Source organism: Eumetopias jubatus, unplaced genomic scaffold, assembly GCF_037043125.1.
Source record: "Eumetopias jubatus isolate StellerSeaLion01/CBP00866 unplaced genomic scaffold, mEumJub1_p1.0 scaffold_1, whole genome shotgun sequence".
NCBI lineage: Eukaryota > Metazoa > Chordata > Mammalia > Carnivora > Otariidae > Eumetopias > Eumetopias jubatus.
This window is the reverse complement of record NW_028274807.1, coordinates 211,326,909-211,352,714: the sequence shown is the minus strand read 5'-3', so window position 1 is coordinate 211,352,714 and position 25,806 is coordinate 211,326,909. Positions and strand designations below refer to the sequence as shown.

The 25,806-nt window shown below is 50.5% G+C and overlaps 1 protein-coding gene across 1 annotated transcript in view; it reads right to left on the bottom strand.

Annotated features, from left to right (window-relative positions):
* The window catches only part of OLFM2 (olfactomedin 2), a 43,021-nt gene extending 17,848 nt beyond the window's left edge, over window positions 1-25,173 (bottom strand). Inside the window, exon 1 of the mRNA XM_028088865.2 lies at window positions 25,039-25,173. Within this exon, the coding sequence (XP_027944666.1) occupies window positions 25,039-25,173 (135 nt within the window). The remainder of the gene's footprint in view (window positions 1-25,038) is intronic.
* Window positions 25,174-25,806: the final 633 nt, after the last annotated feature.

Here is a 25,806-nt window from a genome sequence, read left to right as displayed (position 1 = left end):
GTCAGGAACATCATGGAGGATGGACTGGCCTGAGCAAGACAGAGAGGCAGAGAAATCCACCAGATGGACACATCAGAGGGCTGACGGGGCCCACCCTTGTGTTTTCCAGAGCTTTCAAAGAAATGAATCTCAAAGACAGAAAACAGCTCCAGCCGTGAGACACATCCTCCTCTTAGAGGGGAGGGGGCAGTGACAGCCACCAGGGTCACCAGAGCCCTTTGTTAGCGAGAATGGGCCTCTTGAAGGGAAATCGATCCCAGCTAAGCGTCGAGCAGCTGCTCCCAGCCAAAGCTGCCAGAGAGAGTCCGTTTGCCCCTTCTCCTCCAGGTCTGGGACAGGAGCCAGCAGGAGCCTGAAGATTGTTCTGCCAGGTGGCAGGTCCCAGAAGAGCCTTCAATCAGCATGCATTGTGGTGTCCATCCCAGGTGGCATTTCAGCATCACCTCCAGCCTCGGTACTAAGCAGAGACCAGCTCCACACGTAATGATTATTATTGTCCCCAGCCTTGCCAAGTACCGCCTGGGTGCCAGGCATTATGCATGCATGGTGCATGCGCAAGGGACCTCCTAGTGTCACTTCCTAGCCACGTGACCTTGCACAAGTGACTTGAACCTCACCGTACCTTGGTTTCCCCATCTGTGAATCAGAGTTGTTGTGGAGGTAAATGAGTGCCTATGTGCAGAGCTTCGAACCACACAGACTAGGAACCATGTAAGGTGAGGAGGAAAAGTCGTGAGGTGGAGCCTGATATGGAACAGAGGGGAACAGAGGTCATGCTAGATGTTTCCATGGAGAGAAGTTAATATGGCAAGTATGATACTGAGGAGCCAGAAAGGCTGCAAGAGCGAAGTGGGGGGAGTGAATGATCAAAAGAATATTAAATGCAAGAAGCTTCAGGGCTGGCAGGGCAAAGGGAGGAGGGGTGTTACCAGAGCCCAGGAGCCAGGACCACAGCCTACAGCAAAGAAAGGAGGGGAGAAATCCTCTGACTTCTCTCTTCCTCCGGCCTCCAGCTGCCACCACAGCCTCCCATTGGCTGAACCAAACAGGAAGCCAGTGAGCAAGGGAACTTGGGAGACGTAGTTTTCAGGGGTCAACTGCCCTGTGATACAGAGAACAAAGGAAGGGCAAGGAATAGATCGAAGGGACACCAGGTAAGTGACCAGCCCACAGGACTGTGGCCCCACACTGACTCTCCCGAAAGTTGTCTTAATCACCACGCTACAAACTTACAGAGCATTTGCTCAGGTGAACTGTCCCATTTCGTGCCCCACAATAAGTCTGATAGGATGGTGATAATGCTGGATCCTTCTTGTCCATAGTTAAGAGCTAAGTTTAAAAGTCACCTCCCCGGAGAAGCATTCCCCAATTACCTCCTTAAAGAAGCCCTTTTCAGTCCCCATCTCCCTGCCTGGCACTTGTCATGGCAGACACCTTACTATATATATTTGTTAGCTGGTGTAGCTCTTTCCCATAGGGGAGTAAATGTACAAGTACAAACACCTCATACCTTGGCCACTACCAGGTTCCCAATGCCTAGAACAGCACTTGGCACATAGTAGGTGCTCAATAAATGTTTGTGCAATGTTTTTTACAATGCTGCTTTGTTTTTGTTTTTTTTTTACAATGCTGTAATTCCAGGGGCTGGAACTACAAACGCAGGTTTGTGGGACTATACAGATGCTGGTATTTCTACTCTGCTGCCCTCCAGCCAGCTACCCCAAGACTCCCCAAACTCTGTGCCTCCTCCAGGGCAGAGAGTAAACATCGCCGCCTCCAGGAAGCTGCTCCATCCCTGCAGATAGGTCAGGGACCCCTCCCATGCTGTGTCTCCATAGTTCTCTAGCCCTTATCTCTCACAAGGTTCTTATAGTTTATACCTTTCCTTGCCTGGGTGGGCATCTGTGTGCCCCTACTAAGCTGTGAGCTCCACAAGCGCAGGGCTGGATCTACTTTCCCACTGGGGCCCCAAAACCAGCACATGCTGGCCTCATCAGGACGTGAGTGAATGAACAAATGCCTCCTGCACACTCCAAGCCCTCCATGGGACCTCTTTCTCCCACCCTCTGTGCCCACCCTCTCTCAGGCTCACCTCCCTTCTTCCCTTTCCTTCTAAGGGTGGGTACAAAGGCTCTGGGTTTTGAAGGAGCCATGGGGTCTAAGGCAGTTGGGGGTAGCTTGGGAGCACATAGACCCCTGGAAGCTAAAAATTTGAGTTCAAATCCTGGCTGCTCCACTTTCTAGCTGTGTGACCCTCAGCAAGTGATTTAACTTCTCTGTGCATCCATTTCCACATCTGCAAAATGGGTACCATAGCAGTGTCTTTCGATAAGACCATGGGAGAATTAAATGAGCTGTTCTGACCTGCTTTAGGGCAGCATCTCTTCCTCTCAGTTCCCATCTGCAATTCCCAGACAACTCTGGGAAGCAGAGGGCTGAGTCTCCAGCAGCTAATGAATCCAGAAAGGATCTCAGATGTTTCAGGGGAGCCCTGGTGCCAAGTTGGCCTGATTTTCATCCCGAGAGAGCTGAGAACAGGTTCTGGTGTCAGACATCTGCGCTATGATTGGCATAAATGCCTGGTGCTCCTGTGACCCTGTTCGTTGGAGCCTGGGGGTATAGGAGATACTCTTGGGTCTCTGCCCAGCTCTCCTCACTGGGCACACCCACCCCACAGATGCTGAGAGTGGGAGCTCACAGCTAGCCCCTGTGACCTTTTCTGGAGACCTGCGCTTGGCTTTGGGGAATCACCACACCCTGGAAAGGCCTGCAAGGCATCCCCCACCCCCAGGAGCAGCTAAAACAGGATTGACCCAGTGGTCCAGAAGCCCACCCCTCTGCAATGCAAGTTACATTCCAGAGGGACCTCCACCCCCATGGAGCAGGTCAAGCCTGGAATTTACCTGAGACCTCATCCATCCCCTCCCCACTCCTGCTTCCCTTATCCTCCACTCACAGTTAATCATGTGCTCCAAATCCCCGACTTGGGTTCTGCTTCTCGGGAACCCAACCTAGGATGGGGGGAACAATGAACATTCAACCTAAGGGTATCCATGTGGGTGTCCCTTCAAAGCTCACATTCATACCCAGGCACCGAGTTCTGTCATTTCCATATGCAATCCACCTGCCAATCCTGAGAGCAGCTCTGGCTTCAGAATGCATCCCGAGTTGTGCCCAGTCCAACCAGTGTCCATGTGCAGCCCCCATCACTACTCTCCAGGGCTCACTCTGATGCATTTTCCACATAAAAATGCACTCTCTCTTGATCCTGCATTAAAATTTATCTTGTTTCTTGTCTGTCTCCCCCATGATACTGTCGGGTCCCCAAGGGCAGGGAAGTTTATCGCTTTGTTCATCGCTGCATTCTCAAACTAGAACAGTGCTCAGCACATAGTACGTGCTCAATAAACATTTCTGGAATTAAAGAAGGAATCCTTGAATGCATTCACTTAGAGACAGCTTTAATCGCCTCTTTCTCATACAGCTTTACAATTTCTTTTTTTTTTTTAAGATTTTATTTATTTATTTGACAGAGAGAGACACAGCGAGAGAGGGAACACAAGCAGGGGGAGTGGGAGAGGGAGAAGCAGGCTCCCGCCGAGCAGGGAGCCCAATTCGGGGCTCGATCCCAGGACCCTGAGATCCTGACCCGAGCCAAAGGCAGACGCTTAACGACTGAGCCACCCAGGCGCCCTGCAGCTTTACAATTTCTTATTCTTCTACTCACTTCTCCCCATCTCAACAGTCATCTCTCCAGGGAAGGTGCCTCTGCCCAGGCAGAACCTCAGGCCATATTCTTCCTCTGTCCAGAACCCTCCATGGCTCCCACCTCCTCTGGGCAAAATCCTCACCACGGCCCACAGGGCCCTTCATGATCTGCCCTGTTCCCTCCCTGCCCTGTCTCTGTCCCTCTCTCCACCCCCTCACTCCGCTCCAGCCCTGTGGGTCTGCTCCCTGTTCCTGCAACGCCTGGAAACTGCTTCTTCTCTATCAAGTTTTTGTGCTGGCTAAGTCCTTCTGCCTGGAATGTCCTTCCATCTCCTTCAAATCTTTACTTCAATGTCACCGTTTCCGGAGCCCTTCCCTGATTCCCATCCCAGTCAAAAGTACAAGTGTCTCAGCACTACCCACCCCGTCTCTACCTTACCAACTTCTGACACCTTTGTGCACTGATTGTGTGTATTATCATTCTTCCCTCCAGAACGCCAGGCAGGGATTTTTACCTGTTTTTGTTCACTGTTGTGTCGCCAGCACCTACAATAGTACCTTGCCCACAACGGGTACTTGGTATTGGTTCATTAAAATTCTGCACAAACACCCTATGAGGCGGGGACTTGAAGTGTCCCCCTTACACAGATGAGGAAACAAAGGCCCAGAGGGGAAGTCATGGGTCGGAGAGGGGGCCCATGCACTGGGGCCACGGGCATTTCCATGGTGTGTGAGGTTGTGTGTGACTGTGTGTCATGTGTGCTGGTCTGAGCCCAAGGGGCTATATCTGCCTGAACGTGGACACAGGAGGATGCCCGGACATGTTCAAACAGATTTTGCATCTGAGATTCCGCCTGCAGAAGGGAGGCGGTGGGCTAGACCACAGGCAGGTGCAAACGCATGTCTGTGTACTTGCTGTGGGTGTGTGACAGTGCACGGGAAGATAGGAATTTGTGCAACCATAGCCAAACTGTGTGCCTGTGCGTGTGAGTGCGTGTGCGTGTGTGCGTGCACGCACGCATGTGTCTGGGAGGCTTGGATGGGGTTGGAACTGAACTTGAAGGAATGTGGTGGGTGAGGGAAGAACCCCATCAGCCACAGGCCTGTTATTTATAGACGGATCTTGGTTCATAAATTCCAAATGTTTTTTTTTTTATCTCTCTCCCTGCCAGGCCCCTATAAATATTCATGAGTTTCCTGCCTTAGAATATTTAAGTAGTTGGAAGGAGGAGTGGGTGGGCCATGAGGGGAAGGAGAGGGTCTCCTGTGGTGTTGGGAGGACATGCGGGTGGGGAGAATGGGGGTCTCTCTGGATTTGCCTTCTCCCCTCGGGGCTCCCCTTCCAAGCTGCAGCTGGCAAGACGGGGAAGGTTCTCAGCCAATACAGAGATCTCCCAATGCCTATTATTATTCTTCCCCAGTGTCTGTGGAAAAATACCGCCCACTCTGGGGGCAGAGAAGGTGTCTGTGCTGCCTTCTCAGCTTGGGTTTGGAAACTCATTACCCTGGGACCCCCGTCTCAGGAAGGAGGGGGAGGCCACTCAGATGTGCCAGGAGGCAAAGGAGCTCTGCAGGCAAGCCACGGGGAGGGCATGTGCGGCCCCCTGCCTGGCCCCAAGGAGAGGGACGGCTCATAAAGGCTGGTGCATACAGGTGGAGATCAAGTGTGCGTGTGTGATGCTGCAGGTGTGAGCGTGTAACTCTCTGAATGTGTAAGCAACTGTTCACAACTTTCCCATTTCTTCTCTCTCTCAGGCACATGATGATAGAGCTGTGCTTCCCCGGCATGGCCCTGTGACTCCCTCTAGCCAACGCTCGTGAGTGTTAGTGACTTGCCGCTGACAACTTTAAGAGCCAGTGCGTGACTTGCCACATTCGTGACTTGCCACGTTCCTGTCTCAGCAACTGTGGCAAAAAGTGTGTGTTGACGAGAAGCCTCTGTCAGCTGGGGTCCCCAAGTGACCACACAAGGCAGAGGCCCCTGTCAACTGCATGAGTTCATTTGAAGAGTGAGATGGATGTGTGGTACGTCTGGGTGGCCGAGAACATGCAACTGTGCGTAGCCATTTATAAGCCCAAGTGTGTGAGCATCAGCAAGTGTATGAAATTACACATAGTCACGCATAAACCAGGGATTGAGTAAGAGTGTGCAAGATACTGTGGGGGAAAGACTGTGAGTGTGAAAGGCAAGGCACTGCACTGCACACCTCCAGGGGGTGCTGTTCTCAGAGCACACCACTCCCCCTAGAATCATGCCACTGTCACAAATATGACAGTGTCATTACGGAGGAGGCTGTGTCTGAGTGTGGTGCCTTGGTCGACTGACGGTGTCTCTGTGAGACTGGCATGTGGTCTGTGCATGTCGTGCAGGAGGATTTGTGTGTGGCTGCTGTGTACATCTGTGCAAAGCATGTTGCTGTGTGTTTGAGGCACAAGTGTGGGTTTGGTACTATGTGTGTGTGTGTGTGTGTGTGTGTGTGTGTGTGTGTCTGCTGTGGTGTGAATGTGTGAGCCCCTGTGTGTTATGTGCCTGTGTGGAATATGGGGATTGCTCTAGTCTGCATCAGAGGGGTCACGGTCCACATGCAGGGAGGCACAGCCACCCTGGGCATTCCCAAGCTGTCAGCTCTGCTGAGCACGTTTCCAGGCTCATGGGCCTGCGCTGGCTCAAACTCGGGTCCCAGGATGACCTTACATTGGAAAATAAAATTCACGTCCCCTCATTAGTCCTGGGATATGCCATGTCATTTGCAATGGCTATTAATCACAGAGGTACTCAACAGTTTGAGGGAAGAATCTCAACAAGTAGGAAGATCCCCACAGGGCAAACCTGCTCTCCCTCAACTCCCCCAAGATAAGACTATTTTCTGTTTCTGTCGTCCTGAGGACTGTTCTGGTCTATCCCAGGACCTGGGTTTGGCCTTGTCTATCTCAGGTTTCCACTATAGCCCTGGTGCACTCAGGACCTGGATTTGTTCCTGGTCTCCTGGGACCAGGCTTATCTTTGGTCTTTCCCTGGACCCAAGTTCAGCCTTTGTCTACCCAGGGTTTGGGGCTGACCCTCCTCTGTGTCAGAGTCAACCACGGAGTATCTTAAGACCTCAGGGATGTATCCCTGTTCTGTCCCAGGACTTGAACTAATCCCGTCTTGGAACCTGAGCTGAGCCTGGTCTATCTCAGTATCTGGTTCCACCTTGCCTGAGCTTGACCTTCATAACTGGCTGAGAAATCCATTAGCTGAAGCTTCCTCTTCCTGAGCTGAAGCTTCCTCAGGCCTCTGAATGTCCACTGCAACTGACTGTTGTGTCCCAGGATTAACAAGGGTAGGGGGACTGTATTTTCCAATGTCATTTCTTAAAATTCATCAAAGTGGATTTTAGGGTCTTTCCCAAGGATTATTACAAGGCTTTCTTGATGGGCTATTACAAATGGCATTAATCTTCAAGAACGGGGGACTTTACGAGAACCCATCACAAGTCTTACCTCGTAAATACTGGAGTTGTACATCTGAGCTCTCTCTAGGCTCAGAGGCCAACCCTCAGGCCAGTTCAGGAGGGGACCTTGAAGAAGTAGCACGGGGAAGGCACACCGTCGTGGGGCCACTTGAACTAAGCAGGCAGACTCTAGACACTCTCCATTCTCCTTTAACCTTCCCTGACTAACCAGGGAAAATTAGAGCCATACAATAGAATCCCCCTTCTCCTGTCATCATTTATAAACTGCTTCCCCATCTTGGTCCTTACTTCCTGTTATGGCTGAGGAGCTGCCCTTCATCTTAAGGTTCATGCAGCTGTTCTTGTTTCGCCCCTTTCTCCCTTCTTGGGAGTCTTATACAATCAATATCCTGTCTTTGTCCTGCATATTCTACTTCTCCCTTTCAGGCAGAACTTTCTCATTACTTTTTTAAATGAACTCAAGTCTCCCCTATTAAAAAACCAAAATACCTTACTTGATTCCTCCTTCCATCTGTCTCCCACTTCTCTCCTTTTCCTAGTTGCCTACACTAACTCCCTCCTCCACCACTCTTATCTAGTTTCTGACCCCATCATATCACCAACACAGCTCTTGCAAAGTCCACCAATGGCCTCCATGTTTCTAAATCCAATGGACACTTCTCAGCGCACCATCTTTCTTGACCTCTCAGCAGGATTTGACTCTGTTGAGTGCTCTCACTTTCTTGATACATTTCCTTCCCTTGGACACTATGACACATGCTTGCATGGTTCCCTCCTACCTCAATGCATCTCCTTTTCTTCTTCCTCCACCTAGCCATTAAATGTTACTCTAAACCAAGGATTCTCAACCTCAGCACTAGTGATATTTTGGCTGGGTAACAATTCTGCACACTTTAGGACGTTTAGCAGTTTCTACCCACTAGATACCCCCTCCCCGTTGTGACAATAAATGTCTCCAGATATTGCCAGATGTCTCCTGGATGTGAAATCACCTCCCAGTTGAGAACCATTTACCCTTGCCAAAGCTTCCATCACCACCTGCATGCATAAATGTCCTCAGAACTCCAAACCCATATATGCAGCTAACTCTTTGACCTGCCCCACTTTGGATGTCTTAAAAGCATCTCAACCCTAACATGCTCAAAATGAAATGCAAGATCTCCTCTCTTGAACCTAGTTCTCATCATCTTCATAGCACCTCCTCCTCCCACTGCCACCAAATCACTGGTTCAGATGCCCAGGCATTATCCTCACCCCCATTTCCCTTCCCTCACCAAGTCTTGTTGATTTTAACTCTTCAATATTTTGTGTTCATGCATGGTTCTTCATCTTTTTTTTTTTTTTTTAAGATTTACTTACTTATTTGAAGGGGGCAGAGGGAGAGGGAAAGAGAATCTCAAGCAGGCTGCCTGCTGAGCACAAAGCCCTATGTAGGGCTTGATCCCACAACCCCAAGATCATAACCTGAGCTGAAATCAAGAGTCAGACACAGTGAGTCACCCAGGTGCCCCAGTTCTCCATCTTTATCACCACTCAGGAGTCCAGTTGAGTCCAAATGGTCTGCTCTCACAATTCCGAAAGTCTACCTGGTCTACCTTGATCGACCTTTTCTCTTTTTTTTTTTTTTTTTAAAGATTTTATTTATTCATTCATGAGAGACAGAGGGATAGAGAGAGAGAGAGAGAAGCAGAGGGAGAAGCAGGCTCCCAAGGAGCAGGGAGCCCGATGCGGGACTCGATCCCAGGACCCTGGGATCATGACCTGAGCCGAAGGCAGACGCTTAACCATCTGAGCCACCCAGGCGCCCGATCGACCTTTTCTCTTGCCAGTCCACTCTACACATGAGAACCTCGGGGCACTTTCACAATGCACATCTGATCATAACATACTCCCAACTGAAACCTCATTGCTAGAGTCCCTTTATTCTTAGGATACACACAAAACTCCTTAACACAACCATAAAGCCCTGCAGGTCTACCCTTTACTTACCTCTGCTTTCATCCCACAAAGTCTCTCCCCTGCAAGGTCTTCTCTAATCTATCATACTGTCCACACTTTCTCTCACCCCAGAGCCTTTGCCTAAGAAGTTCCCTCTGCCCAGAGCACACTTTACTCTTAGCTTTGGACCCCAGCTCTTGCTTCCTCCAAATTAGATCAAATCCCCTTATTAAGCTTCGATAACACCGAGGATCTTTTCCTGAAAGCTGTTATCAAAGCCGCCATTTATATTTATTTGTGAATTTTTTTAAAGATTTGATTTATTTATTTATTTAACAGAGAGAAAGTACAAGCAGGGGGGGTGGCAGGCAGAGGGAGAAGCAGGTCCCCTGATGAGCAGGGAACCCGATGCGGGTCTTGATCCCAGGACCCTGGGATCATGACCTGAGCTGAAGGCAGATGCTTAACCGACTGAGCCACCCAGACACACATATTTGTGAATATTTGATCATTACCTGTCTCCCCATTTTGAAGGATGCCCCGTGTACTCTGCCTGGCTCACCATCTTCTCTCCTGTGATGTACCTAGTAGGTCCTCAGAAATACTTGTTGAAAAACTACATGGATGGAAAAATGGCCCCACTGGTTTCAGGATGAAGTTTGAATGTCTTGCCCTGGCATTCGAGGCTCTCCATCACCACGAGGACTGAGCTCTCAGTCTATGTAAAAGGTCAGGGCAGACACCAAAGGGCACAAGATGCCAGATGGAGAATAATAATTCAGCAGAAGCAGGAAGTTGAAGACAAGAATGACCAAGAGAATATAGGTTCCCCTGGAAGGGGGAAATCTTGGGCAGACACTGGCTTTTGATAGAGCACAGAAGGGGGTGCAGATCATTATCTCTTCCTGGCTATTAAGAGGCAGGATGACCCAGCTGTCGTCTGGTCTGCTCTGGTCCCCACTTCTTTTAGAAATTCTCCTTAGGGGCGCCTGGGTGCCTCAGTTGGTTAAGCGTCTGCCTTCAGCTCGGGTCATGATCCCAGGGTCCCGGAATCAAGTCCCGTGTCAGGCTCCCTGCTCAGCAGGGAACCTGCTTCTCCCTCTGCCTCTGCCTGTCCCCCTGCTCATGCTCGCTCGCTCTCTCTCTCAAATAAATAAACAAAATATTTAAAAAAAGAAAGAAAAGAAATTCTCCTTGGGCCTCATGTTTCTCTCCAGCTACCATCCTATTTCCCTTTTTCTCACCCCTCACGTATGATCCATCAGTAAGTCCTGGTGGCTCTACTTAAAACATGTGCCAAATATGCCCACTGCTCACCATTCTGGTAGCTTCTATCCTGGCGCAGCCACCGCTGGCTTTTGTTTGGACTATTGCAGTTACCTCCTCCCTCATCTCCCTGCTTCCACCCTCACTCCCTGAAACCCATTGCCTAACAAGGAAGTTAGAGGGATCTTTAAACAACGTGAGTCAGATCATGGCACTCTTCCCCACTGCAACTGGTCCAGCAACTTCTCATTGCACTTAGAATAAAAACCAACAAGTCGGATGCCTGGGTGGCTCAGTCGGTTGGGCATCTGCCTTCGGTTCAGGTCATGATCCCAGGACCGGATCCAGCCCCCGTGTCGGGCTCCCTGCTCAGCGGGGAGTCTGCTTCTCCCTCTCCCTCTGCCCCTCCCCCCTGCTGTGCGAACTCTCTCTCTCAAATAAATAAATAAAATCTTTTTTTAAAAAGTTGCTAAGAGAGTAGATCTTCAGTTGTCACCACACATACATATGCACACAGGTAATTATGTGATGGAGGTGTTAACTAACCCTATTGTGGTAATCATTTCACAATATATATGTGTATCAAATTATGCCGTCGTATACCTTAAACTTACACAATGTTATATGCCAATTACATCTCAATAAAGATGGGGGAAAAATGTCACCTCCCCAGAGAGCCTACCCAGATGTCCTGACAAAATAAGGCTCCTGGTTACTTCCTTTCCCATCTCCTTGTTGTCTTTACAGTGTTTATCTATCTAAAATGAACTTGTTTATTTATTTGCTTACATGTTAATTGTGTGTCCAGTATCAAATACACATCGCAAGACTGAAACAGATCCATCGTATTCACAGCTGTGTCTCAGCACCTACAACAGCATCTGGGACTCTAGACACTCAGTTTGTCCAGTGAATGAACGAATGCATGAGTAAATGATGGGTGTCTATCGTTGCCTCCCCTCCCAGGCCCCCTTCCAAGAGAAGGCTCCTACCCGTAAAACCCTACTGAGAAAGAGACTTCCATAACAACGTGTTCCCAGGTACCCAAGGTATCCAGTCTCAGCAAACTGGACAAGTTGATTCCTGATACACATTGAAAGAGGCAAATTCTCCAGTCCAGGGAGATGGAATTGGAACATGAAGGTCAAGGCAATTAAAAGGTGTGGGGCCATGGAGCTGAAGGTGCCCAGGGGATCAGGGGCTGCTGGACTGAGGGGCACCCAGAGTGGAGGGAGACAGGAGAGTGGGGATTTGCTCCTGAATCCAAAGTAGCCCTGCCTCTGCCACCATCCCTTGCCCTAGTTTAACTCTCAGCACAGTGCTATTACAGGATTATAATTTCTCCCCGTTACCACTAAAATGCCAGCTCTATGAGAGCAAGCCGCCCATCTGTCTTGTCTACCTGGTGCATAGTAGGTGCACAGTAAGTATTTGCTACTGAATTGAAGTGAGTGTGTAAGTGATGGCTTTCCAAAGTCCTGGAGCCCCAGGTATTGGGTTTTGTGAGATTCCCTGCATTCCTTATCTATAGCTCCTCTTGAACCAGGCCATTTTAGGGGGCTTTCTATTCCAAACAAATTCTCTGACACCCACCCATCCCCAGGCAGACAGACCAGACTGTGATGCTTAGAGGCAGATGAGAACAAAGAGAGATGTCAGGGAAAAGCCAACCAATGAGAAAGGAAACCAGGGCTTTCAAGGACTGACTCTCTCAAGCAAGAGCAGGAGAGAAACAGACAAAGCTGGAAGGCTGGAGGGACGCTACGGTGGGTGCCGGGACAGGACAGGCGGGAGGGGGATGAGAGAAAAGTCTGGAAAACTAGACATAAAGGACAAGGGTCTCTTTGCATTTCAAGGAGAATATTCCTAATGGTAATAACGATTCTACTCAATAATAATTACGGTCCCTAACATTCACTGGGCTCTTCCTTGTGCCAGGCGCTCCAACCCACTTGCCAGCACTGGCCACCATAATTAGCTCTGATGGGAGGAGGGCGTCAACAGGGGAGAAGCTCAGCTGAGACAGTCTGGGGAGGGAGGCTGAGCTCAGGACACTATATTACTGGATGGCGTCGCCGGGTCACCCAGGTGCCCATGTGACTCTGGATGTCCCCCTCCCTGTTCTTCTGAAAAGGACCTGGGGGTTCCAAGGCCAAAGGCCATTCCTATTGGCTTTGAGATCTCACTTTGCCAGGAGTCCAAGGAACTGAGGGGAGAGGGGGAGCTTGGTCATCCACTTCCCAAAATAGTAGCATGTGGAGGGATGCCTGCGTCTCTCAGTCAGTTAAGCGTCTGCCTTCGGCTCAGGTCATGATCCCAGGGTCCTGGGATCGAGTCCCACATCAGGAATCCCTGCTCAGCGGGGAGCCTGCTTCTCCCTCTGCCTGCCGCTCCCACTGCTTGTGCTCACTCTCTCTGACAAATAAATAAATAAAATCTTTAAAAAAATAGTAGCTTGTGGATATTGGGGTACACGGGAGTTCTGGGACTGTGTGGACATCTGTGTCTATCTATAGGCACCTGTGAGCACCTATGTTCTGGACACATATGGAACATCTGGGCTCATCTGTGACTAGCCATGTCTATAGGTGCACATTTGTGTAAATCCAGGCAAAGGCTGGTGTGCAATCAGTGGACAAGTGCGAGTGTATGTGTGTCTCTCACTGTCTCCCATAGCCATGAACATTCCCTTCACTCCGAAATGGCCATCAACGTTCTATTCCCATATGCTCTCTGCACAATTCATGAGCCCCCAAGTCAATCTGTATAACCGATTTTTATATGTGTGCATCACATGTTTGTGCCTCTTTGCCTTCTCCTTGAGCGTTCGTGTCCCTGCACAGCTCCAGAGCCACAAACGTAAATGCATATCTACGTTCACACGGGTGAATGCCTACCTATAAATACCCGTGGCCCTCTGTGTGACCCCACATGCATGTCTCCCCAGAAGCCACAAACAGGTCACACATCTGTGTCCATCCAAGAACACCAGGTAAAATAGGTGAATTCACTAGAATCAAAATTCTAAAAAAGAATACTCATGCCCTTCCACGTATAATTCTCTATGTCCGTTTGTGTTTCTCTGCATCCACGAACATTCCCGCACTTCTCTCAGTAGGGACTGACATCTGTGTACATTCTGTCAGCGGCACTCTTAGGTCTGGTCTCCCTGACCAACTCATTAGCATTGCAGTCAGTCCTGAAATATTCCTGCAGAATTGATGCTTTACTAATAAGCCTGGTGTCCTGCTGAGGTCACATGGCATTTGCAAGGGCTAATGGAGCCAGCCTCAGCCAGCAGGGTTGGGGAATCCTGGCCTCCTGGAATAGCCAGGGAATGCACTCACCGTAATGAGCAAACTCCTCTTCCTTCTCACTGCACCAAGCATCCCAGCCACTGCCTGTTGAGATATGTTTATGGCCCCAACACTACCCTGGAATCGCACAAAGGGTTGCATCTCCAGATTTGTCATTGTACAGAAGGCTGGATCATGGGGCACCTGGGTGGCTCAGTCGTTAAGCATCTGCCTTTGGCTCCGGTCATGATCCCAGGGTCCTGGGACCAAGGCCTCATCAGGCTCTCTGCTCCACGGGAAGCCTGCTTCTCCCTCTCCCACTCCCCCTGCTTGTGTTCCCTCTCTCACTATGTCTCTCTCTGTCAAATAAATAAATAAAATCTTAAAAAAAAAAAAAAAAAGCCTGGACCACTCATCAGGGTACTACACTGAGGGCTGCATCAACAGACTTGTCATTATACTGTGGGCTTCATGGCCTTATCGTGCATTACACCGGGGGTGACATCATCCAACCTGTCTTTATGTGAAGACACAATCATCCTTTCGGTCGTAACACTGAAGGCCCCAGTCCCAGGCTGAGCATTATCCTGAGGGACTTTGTAGCCAGAAAATAAGACTTGAGAAGCAACATTTTCCCTTTGCATTGATAACTTCTCTGAGTGAGGTTGAGAAGTAATCCTAAGGGAACTGGTAGGACCACAGCAACGGGGGAACTGGGGATCCTGAAGCGAGGCACTGGGGAAGGGAAGCTACAGAGGACAGAGGAGCAAACAGTACAAGAGCTGGAATTCAACCCTCCCGATCCGGCAATGCTGAAGGGGCTGGGGAAATTCAGAGTGTGTAGCTGCAGGGCTGCCTGACTAATGCCTCCTGGAAGCTATAGATACTGTCATGCCTCTACTATTCCTGCCAGGGAGGTTTGCAAGACATATCTTGCCATGCCCTTGAGGACACACGCCTCACCTGCCAGTGCAGAGCTCCACAGCACAGCATGTGAGCCATGCTATGACATGCCCCATCATGTGCCATATCCTCTGCTAGGCTCCATGTCCTATTGCCCCCCGACACATTCAGGCGTGCTAAGCTCAGATGTTCCCATATGAGAGACGCGTTCTGACCTGCTCCAACAGGTACCATGGGCTCAGACATGCCCGGCCGCCATCAGGTTCTCTTTATACAAAGGGGCATGCCTGCCATGAAGACATGCCCTGACACGTTCAAACATACTATGACACATCCCAACATGTGGGGCCGTCTCCAACAGATATGCACGTGCCCCAGCAGGCTCTGGGGGGCTGGCAGGTCTCTAGCCTCTGCCCCTGAGTCTACATGCCTGTGGCCACCTTGCTGTTCCAGATGGATTGATGGGGCAACAGGGAAAAGGCTGTTATAAATTAAACATTGAGACACCGCCTGAGCACCAGATTCCTGCCATCTATTCATTGGCTGGTTCTCTCCCAGGAGGCTGAGGGACCACAGGGAGGGGGAGAGGGCAGGGGAAGTGGCTCATTTAATTAATTAGTCCTAATTGAGATATCTTTGTAAATACCCCTTTATTGAAGGACACGATCCTATCATTTCCTGGGAATTTGCCGTCTCTATTTGTCTCCAGCCCCTGAGTATCGCAGAAATGACAAGAAAAGAAAGAGCAATCCAAAGGGCTGCTTGAACCCTAGCCATGCTTCTGACAATGGCAGCAACACTGAGGGACAGGCAGGGAGGCTCAGAGAGACACAGAGATCCAGGCAGAGTGGCAGGCAGAGAGACAGAGAGATACAGGCAGAGAGAGATGGGGAAGCTGCAGGGGACAGGACAACAGGCAACGGGGGGGTCACGCGACACCAGCAGAATCAGGATGCAGACCCTGAGATACGGAAAGAGGGACAGGCTGCCAGAGACGGGAGGAGAAACTTCACGACAGGGAGACCAGAAGTGGGGACAGATGGACCACGGCCGGGCAGACAGACCTCCCTCTGCCTTTTCCTGCCTCACCTGGTCTCCCCATCTCCTGGGCAAACTAGCCGCTGCAGCAGCAGAAACAATCAAGCCTGATTCCTCTTTGGCCCTTGCTACTCTCCCCTTCTCTCTCCCTCCCCCAGTCACCCCTGCAATCATCTCCCTTGTTCAAAATGAGCTTCTGCAGCTGCAGCCCAGACAGCTGTTCCATCTTGGAGCCAGCGCTGGGGCCTGATGGCTGGGTCCTAGAGGGAGGCCTTCCTAGGTGGCAGCGGGGGAGGAAGGGAGGTAGAGGGAAGGGGCTCACCTGGGGCTCGGGCACCCACCCACACCTCACCCTGGGCTCCCATCAAAGCTTGGCTCCAATCCCCAGCACCCCTGGGGGTCCAGACACCCCCAGGCCCCTCTAGGGCCTTCAAGGGCTCACACTGGTCTGGCTCATCCTGTCCCATTCAGGAATCCTGCCAACACCCACCCGGGGTTCTGGTTCTGTCCTGTCTCAAGAGCCCTCTTAGGTCAGAGAATGCTGGTCTCTCCCCCAACCCCTGTCAGAGTCCTGGACTATGATACAGCAACTATGGTAACATAGAAACAGGATCCCAGAGAGAGAGAGAGAGACAGAGGCCGACAGACAGACCTAGAGATAGGGGTGGAACAGATATAGAGACAGAGACACCAAGAGACAGAGATGACAGAATCAGAGACAAAAGAGACACACAGAGACAAAGACAGAGACACTCAGAGAGGACTTAGGGATAGACAGAAACAGAGAGAGAAGACAGAGAGTATGACAAGGAGAGGCAGACACTGAGACACAGGCAGACAGAGATAATCATCAAAATTCACTCAACAAACATTTACTGAATGTCAGCCATGTGTTGTAAAAACAGAGTTAAGACAGAGAAAGGAAAATATAGTTTATGAGACAAAAATACGAGAAAGAGATGGACAGAAACAGAGACTCAAAAGACAGGGTTTAAAAACAGTGAAGCATCAAGGGTGAGACAGAGAGAGACAAGATCGGGAACCAGAGACCTGCCCTCCCAGGTCTCCAAGTGGCAGCCTCTTCCCTCCCACACACAGACAGACTCAAGCCCACATCAAACTCTCTCAAAGCGCCTGGGCCTCCCCCAGATGGCTGCTTTCCTTCCTTGCCCAGCTTTGTGGCTGCTCCCCACTGGTGCTTCACAAAGAGGCGTCAGCCATCCACAGTCAGAGGGGAGAAGGATGCTGGGGGCATGAAAGACACCAAGAAGCAGAAACCAGAGCTTCCCTCTGGAAGAGGAAGAAGACAGTTTTAGTCACAGATCAAGTGGCCCTAAAGCCTAGACCACCTTCCCTTCGTGGCTGTCCATGGTGCTGACGGTAGACACAGGCTGCACCTCAAGCCATTTCTTACGTTGGCATCAAACTCGGGGTGGACGAGGTCTAGGGTGGTAGTCAGGAACATCTGATGGGCTCAAGCTGCTACCTACCTCACCAGCTCCTCAGACACACCACCTGCCATCCCACCCCAACACCTTCACACACCCAGTTGTCTTGGCCTATCTCCCTCCACCTTACCAGCTCAGCTCTGCCCAACTCTTACTCAACCTTCATGTCTCAGGGCAAATGTCACCTCTTCAGGGAAGCCTTCCCTGACCACCCCTTCCCAATTACATGTCTTCATGGCTCCACATCTTCTCCTTCATGACCCCTACCAAACTGTGATTATATAGCCATTTGCACAATTCCACATTCACTATGTCTCCCTACGAAGCTTTAAGAGAGAAGAAACAGTCTCCCTTGTTCACTGCTCTATTTCCAGTCCCCAGCACAGGACTTAGCATATGGAGGGACTCAATGATTGCTGGTTGGGAATGACTCTGCTCTCTGGTGGCAAGATTACTCCATGCCTTGATGTGGGAAGTTGGCAAAGTGCACATTCGTCAGACATCCGTTCAAACAGAAGGATGGAAAAACAAGGGCACATGAAAAAAAGCTTTAAGAAACAGACACTTCTGGGATGCCTGGGTGGCTCAGGTGGTTAAGAGTCCGATTCTTGATTTCAGCTCAGGTTATGATCTCGGTGTCATGAGACCAAGCCCCACATTGAGCCCCACATCAGGCTCCACACCCAGCAGAACGCTGAGATTCTCTGTCCCTCTCCCTCTGCCCCTCATCCTGCTTTCTCTCTCTCTCAAAATAAATAAATAAATCTTAAAAAAAGAAAAGAAAAGAAACAGACACTTCTGATCCATAAGAAAAGATTCAGGAATCACAGAAATACTCATCAAAGTTCAAAGGTGCCATCAGGAGGAAGAAGGGGCAGTAGTCTCGTGGAGGCAGAAAGAACTGAGACCATTCAGGACATACCTACTGCCCTAAAGGAGAAGATCCCAGTAATAAACAAAAGGGACAAAGTGCTTACATGGCACTTCTATTCTGTTGGTGGCAAATAATTACCAGGATGATTTCAGATAATTATGAGTGCTGGGCAGAAAATAGAACAGGTCCAAATAACAGTGTGGGGACATTCTAGCTGGGGTGGTCAAAGGAGGTCTCTCTGAGGAGGTGACATTTGAGTTGGGACCTGAGTGGTGAGAAGGAGCAGGCTAGAGGAGGTTCCCGGAGGATGTCACAGCAAATGCAAAGTTCCAGAGGCAGGAACAAGAAGAGGGATGGAAGAGTGGTCCAAGACCTGAGACTCAGGCAGATAGGGTCTTGTAATAATAATAATAGCAATAATAATTACAATAGCTAACCTTTATAGGCACCTTCCATATGTCAGGTACACAGCTAAGCACAGTGTTATATGGAACATTCCACCATTATCCCCATTTCATGGATAAAGAAACTCAGGCTTAATGAGTTGAACCAGAGTCAAGAGTTTAGATTTGGTTCAAGTGAGGTAGGCAAAAGTTCAAAGGAGGCAAATTTCACACTCACAATCTAGAAGGATTTTCTAACAACCAGAGGTCTCTTTAAAAATGCAACAGGCAGGGGCGCCTGGGTGGCTCAGTCGTTAATATCTGCCTTTGGCTCAGGTCATGATCCCAGCTCCTGGGATCGAGCCCCACATCAAGCCCCGCATTGAGCCCCACATCGGGCTCCCTGCTCAGCGGAAGCCTGCTTCTCCCTCTCCCACTCCCCCCGCTTGTGTTCCCTCTCTTGCTGTGCCTCTCTCTGTCAAATAAATAAATTAAATCTTTAAAAAAAAATGCAACAGGCAGGGGCACCTGGGTGGTGCAGTCAGTTGAGGGCCGACTCTTGGTTTCAGCTCAGGTTGTGATCTCAGGGTTGTGAGATCGAGGCCCGTGACAGCTCCACACTCAGTGCAGAATCTGCTTGAGATTCTCTCTCCCTCTGCCTCTGCCCCTCCCACTCATGCTCTCTCTCTTTCTCTAAAATAAGGAAATAAATCTTCTAAAAAATGCAACAAGCAACTTCATATTCCTTTTCTGCTCCAAATCCCTCCAAATCTCCCATCCTTTGACACTCAGAATGAAGTGCAGACACCTCTGGCCAAATTCCTTCATGATGTGGACCTTTCTGGCTACTCAGGCCACTTCCACACTCCTCCCAGCATGGCACATAAATCTCCAGGAACTCTGAACTGCTTGGTCTCTCTGTGCTCACCAGGATGCCCATTGCCTCTGAGCCTTTGTTCATGCTGTTCCTTCTTGCTCTGTCTTCACCCAGCCAATTCCTTCTCAACCGTAAGACTCGGTGTGAGTACCACCACCTCCAGGAAGCCTCCGCTGTACCCTGGCTGGTTTCAGTGTCCTCCTCTGCACCCCTATAACACTCTGGAAATATCCTTATTACCACACATACCATGTCATGTCCCAAGTACTGTTGACGAGGCTGCAATCTGATTGAAGTCGGGGATGTTATTCATCTCTATGTCCCACAGTCCAGGAAACTTCCCAGTACAAAGTAGGTGCTCAATAAATGTTTCCTCACATTTTGAAGTGTTTGAGCAGAAGCTGGAAGTCCACAATTTAGGAGCAGGTAAATATGGTAGGTCGGGGTCAAATCCACAATATGCCTACTTTTCTCCACCCCTTTGGCCCCTACCTTGGTCCAGCCCCCATCCTCACTCACCTGGACCGGTGCAGTGGCCTCCTCCCTGGTCTTCTGGCTCCCGCTCTCATCCCCCTCAGGGACCAGAGGGAAACTGAACACCTGAGCTAAGTCCTGTCCCTCTTCTGCTCAGAACCCTCCCTGGAATTCCATTTATTTGCTTAACAAGTATTTATTGAACACTTACTATTGCTAGGTCCTATGCTAGGCACTAGGGCTACAACAGTCAATAAAAGTTTTTAAAAATCCCTGCCCTCGTGGAGCTGACATTATAGTGGGGAATGAATCAGAAAACAACAAGATAAATAAGTGGACTATGCAGAGTATATTAGAAAGTTAAAAGAGCAAGGAGGAATGGAAAGCATGAGGAGTTACAGGTTAAAACTAAAATCCCTACAAGGTTCCCCTACCTCTGAACATGATGCAGGTCCCCCGCCACCTCCCCGCCCTCATCTCCAACTGCTTTCCCCCCTTTGCTCACTCTGCTTCAGCCACTGGTTTCCTCACTATTTCTCCAACATTTCAGGCACATTCCCACCTCAGGGCCTTTGCACTTGCTCTTCTCTCTATTTGTTAACTCTCCTCCTTTAGAATTGAGCCCTCTCTCACTTCCTTCAGCTCTCTGCTCAAATGTCACCTGTTCAGAGGGGCCATTCAGTCTAAAATAATCCCTCCATCACTCTCCACTCCCCTTATGCTTCTTCATAGTACATGCATCACCATCTAAAATATTATAGATTTATCTATATAGTTATTTATTTATTTCTCCCTATCTCTGCTCTAGAATGTCAGTTCCCTGAGGACAAAGATATCTGTCCGTTTTGTTCAGTGTTATGTCCCTGGCACCTAGAATACCTTGCACAAAGTATATGCGCAATAAGTATTTGTTAAATAAATGAGTGAATGAACAAGTGGAGATACCCTCTAAGAGAATTCTTGTTACTTAGGATAAGAGGGGGAGGGATCAGCAGAGTGGGGTGCTGTTTAGGGCTGTTCACAAATATCTGGCTACTCCTCTCTGTTCAGGTCATGATAGGACCACACTTCTCACCTTCTTTGAGGTTAGACATGCCATGTGACTTGTGTTAACAAATGAAATGACCAAAGTAACATTCCAGGGTAGAGCTTTAGGAACTGATGGAGGATTTGCTGTACCCTTCCTTTTTCTGTTTCAATGATCATGTCACCACACAGCTCCATCCTCCTGGGTCCCTGAATGACAACTACGAATAAAGTTCTCCAGCCAACAATGGGTATATAGTGCAAAGGAGAAATGAAACTGTGTTGTGTTAAACCACAAGGTACTGGTGTACCTTGACCTCTCTTGACTGATACAGCATCTCTGGCACCTTCCCCCACACCCGCAGGAAACTGTCAAGAAAAGATATGGAATCTGAGCTTTGGTTCTTTGCAGGAAGTCCTCAAAGAGCCCTTTTGTGCATAGCTGCTTAGACCCTCTCCCCCATTCCTCCCATGAGGAAAAGGGTCCTCCCCAAACAGAATACCTCTTGTTCATCTCCCCTTCCTTTTTCCAGCCCTTAAGGAGGGGTGAGTGGATGGGCAAGGGCATAACATATAAGGTGCAGGTAACTCTCTTCAGTCGCTGTAATGAGAGTAGCCACTGGAAAGGGGCTGACAGCGCTTAGTTCTGGATTTATGACACCCAGGTGAGGAGCCATTCCGCTGAAGGCTCCCATCCCACAGGGATGGTTTATGGCTGAGAGTTGGCCAAAGGTAGTAGCGGTAGAAGCTTCCTCCCCATTCCTTTCCAGAGACGGCCTGAAACACCACTCAGAATCTCTTAGAATGCTAAGCTGCTTCTCCAGATCAAATCAGGGAGGGGAAGCCTGAGATAAGAATGGCCAGAGGGTCTGGGCTCACCCCCACCTCAGCACTGAGGCCCTTTATTCAGTCAAACACCAGCATCCAATCTTCTGCCTCATGACTGGTAATTCTTGCTACATGAGTCCCTGAACCCCTCCGTTAACCCATGTTGGTGCACTACACTTTTCTACAACTCCTTCTTACTGAGCACCTAGAATGTGCCTAGTAACTTCCATTTGTTCTCCCCAACCCTGAAGAAGGTGGATTTTTTTTTAACAATTTTATTTTTAAGTAATCTCGACACCCAACGTGGGGTTTGAACTCACAACCCCAAGATCAAGAGTTGCATGTTCCACTGACTGAGCCAACCAGGTGCCCCAGGAAGGTGGATTCTTGATTTAGACACTTGACAAATATTTATTCTGTGCCTACTATGTGCTTGGCTACCACGGCAAATGAAGAAACTCCTCCTTACTGAACACCTACTGTGCTCCCAGCCATTTGTTTCCACTTGAAGGTGGAATCCATGAATCCTTATGAAGATGTCATTGTTGGTTCAGTCACACAACATTGTTGGTTCAGTTCAGGCAAATAAGTATTTGTCAACAAATACTTATTGTGGGCTTACTGTGCATCAGGCCTTAGGGTTTAATAATGAGCAAAACACAGATGTCCTTGGTGGTTCCTCATGGATCCTATGGTCTAATGGGGACTCTAAACTCTCCTTGACTAATGAGGATACTGAAGCTTAGAGAGGTTAAATAGTTTCCCCAAAGGCATACTGCTAGTAAAGTGCAGGGCCAGAATTCAAACCCAGATATGTATGACTTAGAGTCCTATCACTAACTGAGCATCTACTATGTCAGGCACTGAGCTGGAGCTTTTAAGCATAAACATGCTTGACATAGAGAGGGCAAACAATAGTTTTGCTGAATAAACAAAATGGATGGAAGGGTGGATATATAGAGGATAGATGAACAGACGGCTGGATGATGGATGGATAGAGGGGTGAGTGGATACATGGATAGAGAGATGCATGGATGGAGGGATGGACGCATGGAAGGAGAGATGGAGAGACAGATGATGGATAATGATTGGCTGAAGAGATGGATGGAGAAGTGGATGGAGAGATGAATGGGAGGATAAAGGGATGGATGGATGGATGGATGGATGGATGGTGGAGAAACAGATGGAAGCAAGGATGAGTGGGGAGCTGGACTACAGATCTCTGTTACCCACAACAGTTCTGTGAGGTAGGAATTATCATTCCCATTTTATAAATGAGGAAACCACAGCTCAGAGTGGTGAACTCACTGGCGCCCAGAGTCAAGAGCAAGTCATAGAGCAAGGTGGGGGAGAGCGGATTCCAACCTTGGTCTACCAGACTCCCAAGACCATTTCTAGAGTACTCTCTTGTGACAGTTCCCCTTCAGGTCCTATCCTAAGTCTCTTGGCATCTCATTCCACAGAGTCCTTGTGCAAGGCTTAGTGAGACTGAGGGATGGGATGGGGATCAGGGATGGAAGAAATACTAACTTTCAGCAGGTAATTTCATGGTAGCACTAGATTGTGGTCCTATTAGCTACAGATGGGTCAGAATGGAGACCAGTTCTGTTTGGGTACATGTACAGGTACACACACTTACAGAAAACACATGGTTCACACAGGAATCCACCCACATGTATACAAAGTAGGCACACACACCATTCATAGTTACACACATATGCACACACTTCTGAAGACATGCATGTCTACACTTACATGCACACAAACACACACGTACATATTAGTACAAACAAAATCATAACTCAGAGACATACTCTTCCACACTTATGTACACCTTCCCCACACACCATATGCTATACATATTACATGCAGACATTTACACAAACTCACACTCTGTGAGGGTGGGGGAGGGGAATGTGGCTTCTGATTTCAATGTGACACCATCTCTCTTCCCCCTCAGAAGGCAAGAGCTAAAAGGCTGTCACAAACTCATATGTGCACATGCAATCACGTAACACACGTGGGGACATAGAACTGCAGATATACACTTAGACATATCCACACCCGGACACACTCACATTCATTCAGGGACATACCTTCACACACAGGAAGATACACTTGGACCCTCATGTTGGCAAAGCTCATAAACTTTCTCCCTCAATTCACACCCAACCCCATTTACACACCAAAACTCATGACTAGATAAACACACCAGAATATACTCGAATCATATCACTCGATGTGACAGACACACAGAAAGACATTGTTTCACATATTATCTTCAAGTTTGAGAATTTGGACTGAGAGCCCTCACCAGTGCCAAGCCCAATACCATTTCCCCCAAGGGGTGGGACAAAGCCTGGGCACAGTGTTTGGCACCCCCCCCACTTGCCTTCCACCCTTGGGAGCAAAGACTTCTTTTCCTTTCAGCAAGGAGAAAGAAGTGGTGTGGTGGCCACTGGAGGCTGAACAAGGGAGCTGGTGAAGTTAGGGAAACACTGAGCAGGAGAGGGAGCTCCATGCATCCCAGTTCCACCTATTGGGAGGAGTCCCGCAAACAGATTGAAAAGGGGAAAAGATGGGAAGGGAGGGCCATATCTGGAGGAGACCGAGGGAAGTTTGCAGTGGAGGCTGCCTTCTCCCCTTTCCCCAGGGCACCAGGAACACCGTTATTGATCATGAATGAGTCTCCCTGCCCCCTCCCCAAAAGAGCTCTGTGGCAAGGGGAGCTGGAGGATGAAGGTGATAGAGGAGGACAGGATGGGCTGAGGGAAGGGGCAATCCTGTGCTTCTGGGGGCCGGGCCAGCCCTTGCCCCTGCCCCAGTCTTGAGAGCCATCTGCCTCCTAGAGAGAGCGAGTTCTGGGAATAAATATTCGGCACATGGTGAAACAGGTAACCAGGAAGGAGATCCTGGGGATGGGGGGGGGGGGCTGCAGGGGAGAGAAAAAGACAGACAAAAAGAGATACAAAGTCAGAGACAGTGCAACAGAGATAGAGACAAAGACAGGGAGAGACAGAGAGAAGCAAACCAGAGGGGAAAGAACAGATAGAGACGGAGAGAAAAAGAGAGACAGACGGGACGACTCAGAGATACACAGACAGGCAGCGATCCCGAAGGTAGAGACACTCGGAGACCCCGTGGTTCCCCCATTCAGAGGCAACGTCCCTCCCAGCCTCCCGAATCTACCCTCCCGCTCCGCCCCACTCAGCCGGACCGGGCTCAGTTGCGCAGCCCTTGCCGCCTGAGCGGGGAGCCGAGCGAGCCTAGTACATTGTTGCCACTTGGACACTGCTCACTAATAACGAGAAGCAGTAATAATAATAACAAGAATAAACGGCGCGGGGGGGGGCTCAGGATCCCGGGGCTCCTCTGCGTCCAGCCCCCAGCCCCGGGAGGGCGCCCCCCGGCCAGGCGCGCAGAGAAGCTGGGGGGCGGGGGCCCCCGGGGGCTGCGGCGGCGGCGGCGGCGGCGGCGCGGGCACCACGCCCCCCGGGAGTGCCCCCCGCGCGGCGGCCACTCACGATTTTCTCGGAGGCGCCCGCGCGGGACACGGTGCCGTTGAGCCCCACGAGCGAGGGCAGCGTCTGCGACATCCAGTTGGTGACCATGGCCATGGTGCTCAGCACGGCCCCGATCTTGAGCAGCGGCACCGACATCGCGCCCCCGCCTCATGCCCCGCGGCCGCCCGCCGCGCGTCCCTTCTCCGGCCCGCCGCCTGGCGCTCGGTCCCTCGCCACCCAGCCGCCCCGGGGGCACGAGCGCAAGCTGGGGGCCGGGACCGGGGCCGGCAGGGGGGCTCGCGGACTCGGGCTGCGGCTCGGCGCGCCTGGCGGGCTCCGCTTATAAAGCGCCGGCTCGGCCCCCCCCACCCCCTCCCGCGCCTCCGCGCCGGGCACTTCCAGCCGCCGTGACGTCACGGCTCCGGGCCGGAGCCCGGCGGGGGCGGGGGGCGCCCAGACTGCCCCCCCTCCCCAGGCCCCGCCGCCCCGCGGGGACCGCCCCCCCCCGGGTGAGGGCCCCCTGCGGTGGCGTTCCCCACCTGCCCCACCCCCACTGCCTTGGTATTCCCAGCCCCGCCCCCCAGCGGTGTTCCCGCTCCCCCCCTCCCCCGACACTCCCCCGCCACCCTCCGCGCACAGCCCCTTTCGGAGCCCTAGGCGTTCGACAGCCCCCCGGGCTCAGTGGGCGGCCGCCGCACGCGGACCACCCGAAGCTGGCAGGGGGCCGGAGTCGCAAGCCCCCACCCTCCTACGGTTAGGACACCGACCCCCGCTCTCTGGAACCCGGGA